Genomic DNA, 12,644 nt, shown 5'->3' with positions numbered 1-12,644 from the left:
GTCAAAAATATAACGGAATGTCTAATTTTTATGATTTGTTAGCTATTTTGACAACTGATTGGCTGTAATCATGATGAACTATAAAACTTTTATTTTGTATACAAACACTGCTAGCGAGGTCGTTAAAAATACATAATATTTTTATATCCAAATATGACATTTTTATGGAGCTGCAACAAGTGAATAAAGTGAGCAATAAAATTCGTCAACAGTTTGTTGAAAAATGTTTTGGAGTTTATTATAGAGGAACACAAATTTTATAGTTTTTTCATAGAAAATCATACAGTCAATTATTGACACCGTACAAGTGGTAATACAAGCCTCAAAGAAAATTCAAAGTATCAAGTTCCCAAAGTGTTTATTTTTGCTAGCGTTAGTTTAGCCATAATACTTACGTACAGCAAAGTAGAAACTCCGCTTTTAATTTAAATGGCTGTAATACACACATTAACGTACAATAAAGCATTAAAAACACAATTAAACAAACTTCTAAAGTTAATGCGTGAAAGAAAGTGTAACTTAAATATAAAACTTAAAGTTAGTTTATGAGTAGTTACCTATTTAACTACTTTGTGGGGATTAATCAACAAACTAGATTTTTTTTGCCGATTCCAATATTATATTTATACCTACTACCTAATCCTAAAGATGAAATTTCACCGGTGTGCGGTACTGTGACGCACACAAAAGTATTTTCTGATCTACTCGTTCTAGCAATAGTATAAAATTGCGAGCGACATTCTAAATTATCCATTCTGAAATTGCAACCTTCGTGATTATATAATCCGTGTGTTCACATACTATACCATAAATAAAACGTAAACCATCTATTTACCGTTTGTAGTTTTCTATTATACTTCGGCCGTTCAGAGAATGCGTTCCTGACACCTATCAGTTAGTCACGACTAGTGATGGGCACAACATAACACTGAGTTCGTTACCGTTCCTTCAAAATGAACCGCCGCATTATTTTAAGATTATTTTCGTTTTAAATTGGCGGAATCATTTGTTTTATATTTTAGTTATTTAAGTGGAAACCAAAAAAAGGTAATATTCATATAATAAAATTGTTTTATTTATTCTTTGTTACAAGTACATTGAATTGAATGTGCGAACAGAATATTAATCAGACTCCGATTTGCTTGAGGAGGTGGTGTCTTCATCATCATCTTCGCCTACATGTATAATTATATTATTATCAATAACAGAATCAATCCTGATATCTCGGTCTAACAAAAGCCGGGTAATCAAATAAAAACAGATCGAAAACACTTGAAAAACGTGGTCTATGCGCACGAAACGACAACGGACGACTGTTTTAGCGTCACAAAATGGCGGCCCATAACGCCATTTGGGGTTACCATTTTTAATCTAAGTATAAAAATGCGGTTTGGTCATAGTTTTATTTTTATATTTCATAAAAGTTATAATTAAGTCTTATAGTCCATTATTTTCCAATTCTTAAAAAGAAAATCAAAACGTATTATTTTATATTATAACTGTATAAGAACAGATTACGATACTTGCCTGTTATTTTTAGCACAGCACTACAAAATATAAACCGCTGACATAACCTTGTAATAGCGCAGTATAGATTTAGAAAAATATTGTTTACCAAGTTATTTGACACTCAGTTTGGCACAAAATTATAACATTCATTGATTATTGATATAATAATGTTGTTTTAATGCTCCTCAATTGTTAAAACGGTAAACAACCAGCAAAAATATTTTTATCGTAACTGCAACGCCATTGCAAAGTTACGTCGTCAGTTCAATCGCGACGTGTCAGGAACGCATTCTCTGAATGGCCGAACTATAAATGTTAAAATTCAATATAAATAGAAATAACATGCAGATAGCCGGTACAAATCATAAAACCAATTCCAATTCTATTCAATACTGGAAGAGCCGTCATAAAAAATATTCTGTCTGACGACAGACCTCTACATATAAAAAACAATTGTCCCTTACAAACTGCGAGAAGCTTTCAATACTATTGACATTATATTGGTTTCGCCCACGTTCTCGAGTCACAAAGGTCGTCCGTGAATATGATAACGGTTTCCTGATAGACGACGAAATACAATTTTACGTAGTTAATTTGTTTTATGATGAATTTGTTAATGACGTCAAAACTTGATTAGAACATTTATGAATGAAGACGAGAATCCAATTTGGAGGTACCTAAATAATATGATTTTGATTAAAAAGTTGAGAAAATGACCCCAAAAATATTTAAACTTCCTCAACTTGATCAAACAATAAAGGCAAACTTCCTTCGACATACAATCATATGAGACAAGTTAACACCAAAACTCGTAAATTCACTAGCAGGGTAATGACGGTGTTTACACGACCTAACGGTACGAGGTAATTGTAAAAAGTGAACTCGACAAATATGTACGAATGAGTTTGCTTAACGGGCCTGCAACTATGGGACTCAAGACTGGATCCATCTCATGGATCACTTTTAAACGACGTTCAAGTATATTTTATATATAGACGCTATAGAACTCAAAGACGTTTGTCGTATTCCTTGGTTTGTGAAGAATTTTTAAGCAGATATAAAGTTATATCAGTAGTTTTATATAATCAATTCCAAAATCTTAAACACATACTCAATTCTCTGGATTTCTTTGAATTTGAAACAGTTAATTAAAATAATGCAATCATTAATTTAATGGACAATCAAACTGCAGCGTTAGACAAATGCAAGACATGTATTCACGTTTAAAAAAGTTATTATCAATAGGTATTGTAACTGACTTATGAACGAGTATCTATTCAATTAATGTTCACGGTCGGGACATAAACATTGATTCAGCGTACGAAACTCATAAAGTTAAATGAATCAGACTCTATTCAAGCGTAGATATTAACGTAAATATTCAAATTTTATGCTGCTATGTATATTTTATCTTTTCTCTCGGCCAGCTAGTAGGGTCAAGGGTTAACTGGACGGACACCACTCGACATATAAAGTGCCCACCTACGTTAGCTTGGTTGCTTCGGCATGGTTGTTTTAAATGGAAGTAGTCGGTTTCATATCCAGAAAATCGGTCATAAAATCACTGACTCTATGAACATTGACTGTTAATTTGATATCAATTCCAACATTAACAATTGTCAATTCAACATTTTGAACTCTCAATAAAACGGTAAGTTTTCAAGCAACCAAATCATCATGCTAATTTAAAAGATTTCGTAAGACAAATAAGCTACTTTTAGCTTTAACATTTACCGTTATATCAAAATCCGTTTCTACAACATTTCTGCGATCCCACTGATGAACAATAGTCATTTCACAATGGGAATCCATTAATTTCGTTTCAATTGAATCAATAGCAGTTCGCATTCGTGCGTTATGAGTTCTTTTATTTAATTGACAATGATTAATGGTTCTAATGTAATCTTGTACTTACTTAGACAATTAGTTTTAGGATGTAAGCGTGGTTCTTTTACATTGTTTATGTCGGTATCTATTTTTGTGATGCGATGGGGCCTCCTTTACCAGGTTTATATCTTCCAAATATTAGTTTTACCTTTCGTGTTTATAAATATTACTTTGAACACCTCTAAGTTTATTAGATGACAACAAACGCTAATGCATCAATTCATTCTTGTTTCCGTGCGACACAGTGTGGGTGGGTTTTTAAGATGTCATTACGTTGCGTTGGTTCAAAAACATTTTGATCAATGTATACTATTTTATGACTTGGCGATTGAGACTGTCTTTATCTCTATTTCTATCCGTGACTAATAGTCGTTATTGTATTATAAGTTATCGCCATATTATGCGCTTTTCACACAATGTTACGTGAAATGCGCTTTGTGAATTAAGCCTTATACGGCCGAATCTTGATTTCGCGCCGAGTTTAATTACTTCACCTCCATTAATTACACTACTTAGCACATGAATGAAGCATTCGAGCAATTTATGGAAAATCTCAGTTACTTCACCTTTTATGGTCATCAATTCACGTATAACCATCAAATATATTTCTCGTAATGTCTAAAACTTTAGTGGTCATATTATAACCTTAGAATAAATCGAACAACTTTATGGAGAGTTATTTTGAACAGTGAGAATGATCTTTATTATTTGAACTTAATCTTAGAAGCGATCTACTAAAACACCTAAAAGTAGTTTTTGAAACTCTAACCGTCTTACCACAAAAACTTTTTAACGTCAGTTTAAGACTTGTCTAAAAAAATGTCAAATTATGACGTTGACATATGGTTCATTTTGCAGCCAAAATTTTATTAGACAAGTGTAAAACAGGGTTTAAAGTTTTTGTAGTAAGGCCCTAAAGCTTTAAAATCCTTAAAGACATTATCTGCTTCTAATGCATTTTTTGTAGGTATTATTACTATACCGTTTTTATGCATGGCCAATTTCACCAGACTTAATTTTAAAACATTTTCTATCAATAACCAAATTCATACATTTATAAAGTAAAATTAGCAATCTAAAATATTTGCGAAATATTTTAAGGTCGTCTGAGTACGTGCGAAGCTTTCTTCGTTTAATGGATTATCTGTTGACTCACCAAGTGTTTCCTAATCCTTTAGGTTAAACGATCTCTGTTTATGTTCGTTGTTTAGACTCCACTTACAAGTATTATGTCAGGAATTTGTATATTTGCTGTCTGGCGTTAGTATGTTATTATGCAAAATACGTACTTGTGTGCTGAGGTCTTGCATTTTGATAGCGGTTATGAACTCTCAAGTTGCTCTTATACTAATGTATTGTGGTGTACTTTACCTAGTCTTTGGGGATCTTGAATACCTTATTGTCTTAATTTTTTTACACTTTATAAACAAACGATATTTGAAACAAGTTTATAGACTACGGTTTAATTAGTAGTTAACTTTTCCTGCAGTCAATTAAAATTCAACACTACCACTGCCGTAGCTTTCGACCTGTGCAACTAATATATTCCTTATTTTCAAGTACCGATAACTCCCTCAGCATAATATCAAGTACATACAATAAGCCATAATTCTAACCAACACCAACAAACAAGGCAGTCCCATCAATTGTACCCAATAAGTGAGAACTAAACAGTTTCTAAGGACACATTTCCTTATCTTCCAGGTGAATTCGACATGCGAGTGAAGTCGTGTGCTGCGTCAGATGGCTCCGGCCATGTGATTCAACTGTCAGATGAATATGGATGCGTGCTGCGGCCTAAGATGATATCAAGGTACGACGCTTATATATGACGGTCTTATCTAGGTTTTCACATCGGTGTCATTGGAGAGTTCGTTGGAAGGATGCACCGTTGAAGTTGGTGCTTTTAGTGATGCATGTTAAGATTTTACTAAAGCTATGACTAATTTACTTGTGGACAAAGCGAGGAGCTGTGTCTCGATCTGATCTCACTTATCTCTCCATGCTTTGTATCATTCAACTACGTAACTTTAATGTGGGAATAATTTCCATTCCAGATTCCTGAAAGCAAAAGCAGTAGATGAACGGGCCACCGTCATTACGTACGCATTCTTCCACGCTTTCAAGTTCCCTGATGCCCTCAGCGTCCACATCAGGTGTAAGGTGGAAATCTGCAGGCACGGCTGTTTGGACCACTGTCAGTTGGCCGGAGTTACTCCTCAAAGACACGGCGCCTTGGACAGAAAAGACGATAGGACTCATCAAGATCACAACGAGATAAAGTATGTACAAGCTGATGTATACCTTATTGTAATAGAAAGAAGGTGGAAAATGAGTTAAGTCGCGCAGATGTAGCTAATCATAAATTGCAAAAACAAAAATACGCATTCTAATCTTGATGAGCCATCTCATCTCTTAATTATTAGCTAGAAAACTAATCACTGATAGGTTTAGAAACGACAGTAATTTTATGCAAGTCAGTCAAGTCCTTTAATTAGCCCGTTTCCGTTTGCATAGCTGCATGTCACATGAAAAGAGATATCCATTTACGTATAATTTATGTTCACTTAAAACCTAGACAAGTAGCACTTAAGTATTTAAATCATTATAATAAATCAAAATAAATTATATGGCTCGCAAATCTTCTCTAAACGGAGGATTGTAAATCATAAATTATGTTTTAATTCTATTAAGATAAGAGAAACTAATATGTGCATAAAATTAACGGCAACATTCCTGTTAATAATTTCGAAATATTTTTGCAGTGATTCATCAGCTGAAGATGGTGGTCTATCGGACATATCAGACGAGGCCCGTCTTCCTTTAGAAGAAGCGTTTGGTGATGAAGTGTCAGGCGATGTGGTGCTGGCTCCGGCTCCGCTACCACAGAGAGCCCCGGCGCCTGTTATTGAACCTGAAAGTGATCACATGTCTGCTGTGGAAGAGTTGGTCGAAGCCCTCGCTAGACCTTTTACTGTAAGCACTCTTTAACTACCTTATATGTGGGATGCTTAAAATGATAAAACTGTGCTCTATATTGTAAGATGCAAGTTCTTTGATTGCGCGCTGTTTCTCGTACTTTGCACATCATTTTTAATGGTTATTTTTCTTTCCAGGACCGTCCCTCGAACATCGATCGCGAACGCTTCCCCCACGGACCTCGTAACCTTGGCAACCAAGTTCCCGAACCATCTGGTGATGGTGTAGTCCCAGCCAAGGCACCAGGTCCTGCTGTAGCTGGTCCCAGGTCTCTTCGCAAACGAAGAACTGTCCGCGATGCTAGGTCTGCTGATGTTGGCGTTTCGGGTATATACGAAGTTGTATCTGAAGCTGATTTGGCTTTCGGACCTTCGAGAACCGAACCTGTCACTGTGTTTAGCGGAAGGATTCGTGAAGAGGTAATTGTAGATTCAATTGTATACGCAACTTATTTAAGCAGACCATAATTCAGCATTGCTGAAGGCATATATTTAAAAGGCTGAAAAGCTGAATCGTCAAAAAAGTCAAATTTTGAAATTTGTATCATTCTTCTTTACTTTAACCGTGGTATTAATTATTTCTTTCTATTAACTTCAGGTCGTTTACGGAATCTGTATGGGAGCAGTTAGCTTCGGTGCCCTGTTCGCGTCAGCGGCCGGCGCCGCTGCGGGTGCTGCACTTGCCGCGGCTGTCATGCTGCAGAAACTTCGATCTCGAATGGCAGTCCAACCTCCCATTCCTGTGTCTCCGGCCCCAGCGTCACATTCCCTAGCTGCGTGGATGGCTTTAAGACTCCTTGGATCACAACCTCATCCACATCATTCCCGTGACGGTTGATACCAACCTAATAAAATCCTACCGAAGACTGTACTTAGATGCTAAATATTAAAAAAAAATCCTGCTCCTGTGTGTTTTCCATTCCTTCCCTTCCCTGTAGTAATCGAATCCTACCGAAGACTGTTCTTAGATGCTTAATATTCAATTATATTTCCTTTGTGTTTTATATTATGTTAGCATTCCTTGTCTTCTATGTCATCTGTGTATAATATCGAAGAAATAATTTCTTCTAATTAGAGTTAGATACCTGAATTTAGAATTGTACCCTCAATTGGAATCGAAAGGTCAGTTGCATCCATGTATTAGATGTTAGACTCGCAGAAAATTATTTAAAGCATGCTTATAATTTATGTTATAGTATAAGTAAAGTCGCCTTAAATAATGGTGCTAGGTCGTGCTACGGACTAAGTCCTGAGAACCTGATATTGAATTTTTCACTTTTGTGAATATTATACATGTGTATACCGATAAGTTTTGTACAGAATTTTTCTACGTTTTTATTGACTAACTTATTATCATTGTCGTGTTCTTTAGTGTCTAGAGGATAAGAATAAACGTCGAGTCATGCCATTAGAATAAGTTTTAGTTAATTTCAATTCGATAGCGAGTTTTTTTTATCCAGTTTAGCACTAATCGTGTCTAAAGGAGCTCCTACATTCAAAATAACACTGATTTCGATAATTTCGGAATCATTGTTATTTGTTATATCTTTAGGTACCTACTGAAACCTGTGAGGCTTTAACCATACTACATCAGTAGGTACCTGCTCAATCTTTATGATTTTAATAATTTGTATAACTTAAAGTTATTTTATCAAATCCATTTGGCTTTACATTATTAAGTTGATTTAAATTTCTAGTATCAGTTTTTGTTTCTATTTAAATAATAGGATCAATATTCATCAATGAATAATTTATATTCAATTTTCGAGTTGAACTGGTTTCATTAAATAAAATAATAGTTATGCCGACTACTGTGCTTTACTGTTATAAATGTCTAGTTGTAATAACGGTTAGACCAACTTTGGTATGTAGAATTTCCCCGACATCGTTTAACTGCGTTCTAAGTTGGTAAAATCGTTTAAAATTAAGATAAATATTTTATATAATTTGTATATTTACAATATTTCAGATGTAGGTTAACGACATTATTGTATCATACGTTTGTTCAGACACCAATGAGTTCTATGTAATAGATTCTTAATTTCAAATGAAAATTTTGCATTTATTTAAGCATTTATATTAATATTGCTCAATATTAATTGTATCCATCTTTAGCTATGAATAGATAGGTTTAGATAAGTTTTTAGCTAGATTGAGAAATGGTTATAGAGATCGACTTGTTAGTATATTTTTTTGATTTAGTAACAAAACAGTGTGTGTGGAATGTATAATATCCATAGGCTGTCTGATTTTGTTTATTATTTCGTAGTTATACCATTTTTGGTAATACCTCTTGTGAAACATGGATAGGCACCTTAAAATAGACATGTCTAGGCAATGTCACGCATGCATACCTGGCCTTGCTTGTTATATTATATACCCTTATTTTGTATAGCAATTCAGTAGATTTCAGACGGACGCACAAACATTTATATATTTTGACAAGAATTTCGCGTTGTAATCCAGAAATTATAGTCGATCTCGCAACCATAATAAAATATGACATGCCACCCAAAAATCTTGCATTTATTATAGAAAAACTATTATTATATAAGTTGAATAGAGTTTTCATTCGAAAACTGTCTCCCTAAGTGCAATTTTACTTTTTATTATTAATTAAATGTATTTGTATTGTTTATTTTTATTTGAATATTTCTGCGGTAATGGTATTTCTTGGTGTAAAGTCTCTTGTGGCACTATTTCTTTTATAAATAATATTCTGGTATATAGTATTTATAACTTACGAACAAAATGTTTTAAGTTTCACTGTGTGGATGCGGTGACGATGTGTTTTACGCGTAAGCACCTGTTAATTTGTTTAATGGATTAAAAATTATGTTGAAACATATTCGATATATTTATTTTGTGTACCTACCATTAAATATCAACATCAGTATTTTATTTATGCTGAAAAATCAAAATCAAAATCAAAACTCATTTATTCAAACTTGGCTGCAAAACAGCACTTTTCGAACGTCAGAAAAAAAAAATTATATAAGACAGCCCCCAAAACGCCCACCCTTCACCACTTCCTATGTGTTTTTGCTGGGAAGAAGAAGTGGCGCAACAAACTCCCCAGCAACACATGTCTGTCTGTAGGTTAAAAGAACCTTTCAACGAAGTACAGTGAGTATTGCAGTATGCAATACGCAATATTGTCATAAAATAAAATTACATTTAAAAATGATTTATAAAATCCACCACATGCTAGCTAGCACTCGCCCTACGTAACTTGTCTAACTCAAGCATTGAATAAATATGATGTGAAAAAAATGTATAGCCTCCAATATTTATAATAGTTTATGAGGGAGTGCCCACCTTCATGTGATATTCTATTGCAACCCTATGTAATGTACAACATGGGTAAGTAATGAATCTAGTAAATTGGACCGCTCAGCCATTAAAAAAGAAATAACTTATTACTTAAATTTTGAAATACTTATTACTTAACTTTAAGACAAATTTGAAGACACGTGCAAGAACCAACGCTGAGAGATCAACTTGCATCTAAAATATCAAAATCTGTTCATCGGTCGAGCTTATAACACCGCTTTTTTTGCATCGGGTTTTAAAAATGCTTATACCTTCTAGGCCTAATTGTATGCTGCGACGTAGAAGACAATATTTCAGAGCAGGGTAGGCAAGGCAAACGTAGTATATTCACATCGTCCTGGCACAAAGATGATTGACGGACAAACCGGGTTAACTGTCAAACTAACGAGTAAGGCTTTAGACAGACTGACTGCATTTCAACTGCAATCCACTCCATCCACTTCAGAACACGACTGCACGCCGACTGCAATTGAACTGCAATCGGACTGCACGTTTCATTTGCAGTTCTATTGCAGTCGTGTCAATTGCATTCAAACTGCCGTTGAACTGCAAATTTGCAGTTGAAATGCAGTCCGTCTGTCTAGAGCCTAAAGCATAATCTGTTTTTTTTTCGTAGGTATAGATCTTTTAGAGACGGTTTGTTTGTCCGAAGTTGGCCATTACTGTCTTCACAATTGTCAAAACTCTTACGATGGTAACTTGAGAAATTCAATGTATTTTTTTGTTTACCCCCTTGTGTTCTAACCCTATTTACTCCTTATATACGTCCTCTATGTGAGCCCTTTGTACTCCCCTTATACAGTTTCTTATATAGGTACTACTACTACGTACCTACAACATGTAACTTAATTAACGCACATCCTGAAATTAGTTTGTTCAGAATCGTTTACTGAATCGATTTATATCATTTTTAATATAGGCAATTTTTTATCCCAAAAATAATTAAAACTACGGAAATTATTGTCATATTAACCCTGAACAGTCAAAAAAAATTCAAATAGACCGTAACTCAAAGTAATAAGACTTCGTGTATTGTCGACTTTTTCCGTAGTTTCGTTATGTTGTGTCGAGTCGAGCGGCGCGCGGCGCGATATTTGCGTGCCTAGTAGTAGTAGGTAGGTAGTGACCAAAAAGTTCTCCAAGAATTTGTATAACTAATTTAGTAAATAACAATGCATATACATGTTAAATTAAAAATTCAGTGTATGTATTATGATTATAACATAATATTCTAATTGGGGTGTTTGAGGGTGTGCGTTAATTACGTTACATGTTGTATATGTATAAATATATGTCTTTTATTTTAATTTATATAGCTGTAGGTATTTATTTTTATTTTATCATTTACGCTACAACTAAAGAATTCGCAAAAATTACAACGAATCCCTTTGAGATTTAATTTTGGAACTGGTAGGTTGAATTGGGTAATCATAGAAGGGAAAAGATGTATTCATAATTTGTGTCTGTTTATTAAAATTAAGCTGAAACCTAAATTTTGTTTGTTTAAAAAATACAAATAAAACAACAACACTATTTCGATTAAAGTTTAATTTTCAAATTTACTGTTACAAATTTTATAAAACCATCAAACATGTAATATGGTACAACCTCGATTTAAATAATTCAACTCGTTTATAAAATAAATTAATATGAAACATTTAAACTCCATTGTAACATTTAATAAACCTTTAAATAATAATGCGAAGAAAAACAATAAAATAAGAAGAAGAGGTACTCAGGTGGTATAAAAAATAAATAAATCGCTATACGTACTCGTAATAATGACTAAGACTTAATTAAAAATAAATATATTAATACTAATGACAAGTTATTTTAAACTACAATCTAGCGGTTCACCTATGTTGATTTTCCGTATGATATATTTTCCGTTGCCCCTACTTCAAATGGACATTCGAAAAGAGGTAACAGAAGATTGTACTTAAAATATTTTAATACTACAATTTGTGTTTTTAATTTGTTCTAACAACGCGAAAACAACTAAAGAATAATTCAACAACTAAATAAACTCTTTAGTTAACAACACAGTTGCAACAAACACTGCTGAATTAAATGTCAATTCAACTGTTTCATAAATAGGAATCAATACGATTTAACTGAAGTTCAACGGTCTGTTAAGCTACACATAAATTGATTTAATGCTAAGTAAGGGTTTCCAGATTAACTACATTCATTTGAGCACTCATATAACACGCAAATAAATAATTGGCATGGTCTATATACTTCAGTCTCATCACACTACTATGTACAAATTAGGTTATACACGCTCTGTTACGAGTAGAAGCGACTCTTTGAAATTACATGTGCGGTGGGCGGGTGCGGCCGGGCTATCGTCGTCACGGCAGCAGTCTTCTTCTTCAGAGTCGTGATCGGTCGTAACTTTAAGAACAAAACTGCGGATACCGCGCATGAACATAATAATGTAGCGAGAAGAGCTCCTAACGTTGCAGCAAATCCAGGCGTAGTCATACACACGAGTCCCGGTGTAGGAACTACTTTTGGTGCAGTGGTCTCTTCTGAAGTATCCATATTTAAATCACCGGCAGACACCACTCGAATAACCCTGTTCACACCAACTTCCTTCTCAGGAGAAGTGGCTCGACGCTGCCTCCTTACTCTCCTTTCATCACGTCTAGCTTCAATACCAACTTGTTGGTACGCGTCAATCTGTGGTGGTCCGTATTCAGCGTGTGGTGCGATCACATTGGGGTTGCCATCTGAACATTGCTCTGGACATCTGTATCTGCAAATCTGGATTGTACATTGGAAGTGCACTTCCATTGAGTCGGGGAACTTGAAGGCTTGGAAATGAGCATAAGATAATACACTGGCACTGGCTCCGAAGTTCTTTATCTTTGTGAATCTAGACATCAGTTTTGGTCGGGTTACACAGCCTCGCCTATCGACTAATTGTATAGG

At 34.5% G+C, this 12,644-nt stretch overlaps 1 protein-coding gene across 1 annotated transcript in view; it reads left to right on the top strand.

Annotated features, from left to right (window-relative positions):
• LOC124645534 overlaps positions 1-9,222 on the top strand; it is a 77,837-nt gene extending 68,615 nt beyond the window's left edge. Inside the window, exons 8-12 of the mRNA XM_047185344.1 lie at positions 5,101-5,209; positions 5,454-5,678; positions 6,162-6,372; positions 6,513-6,794; positions 6,973-9,222. Of these exons, the coding sequence (XP_047041300.1) occupies positions 5,101-5,209; positions 5,454-5,678; positions 6,162-6,372; positions 6,513-6,794; positions 6,973-7,212 (1,067 nt within the window). The 3' untranslated portion in view covers positions 7,213-9,222. The remainder of the gene's footprint in view (positions 1-5,100; positions 5,210-5,453; positions 5,679-6,161; positions 6,373-6,512; positions 6,795-6,972) is intronic.
• Positions 9,223-12,644: the final 3,422 nt, after the last annotated feature.

The sequence above is a fragment of the Helicoverpa zea genome, unplaced genomic scaffold (assembly GCF_022581195.2).
Source record: "Helicoverpa zea isolate HzStark_Cry1AcR unplaced genomic scaffold, ilHelZeax1.1 pri_000016Farrow_1_scaff_4_deb, whole genome shotgun sequence".
Lineage (NCBI taxonomy): Eukaryota > Metazoa > Arthropoda > Insecta > Lepidoptera > Noctuidae > Helicoverpa > Helicoverpa zea.
This window is presented reverse-complemented; position numbering and strand designations above follow the sequence as displayed.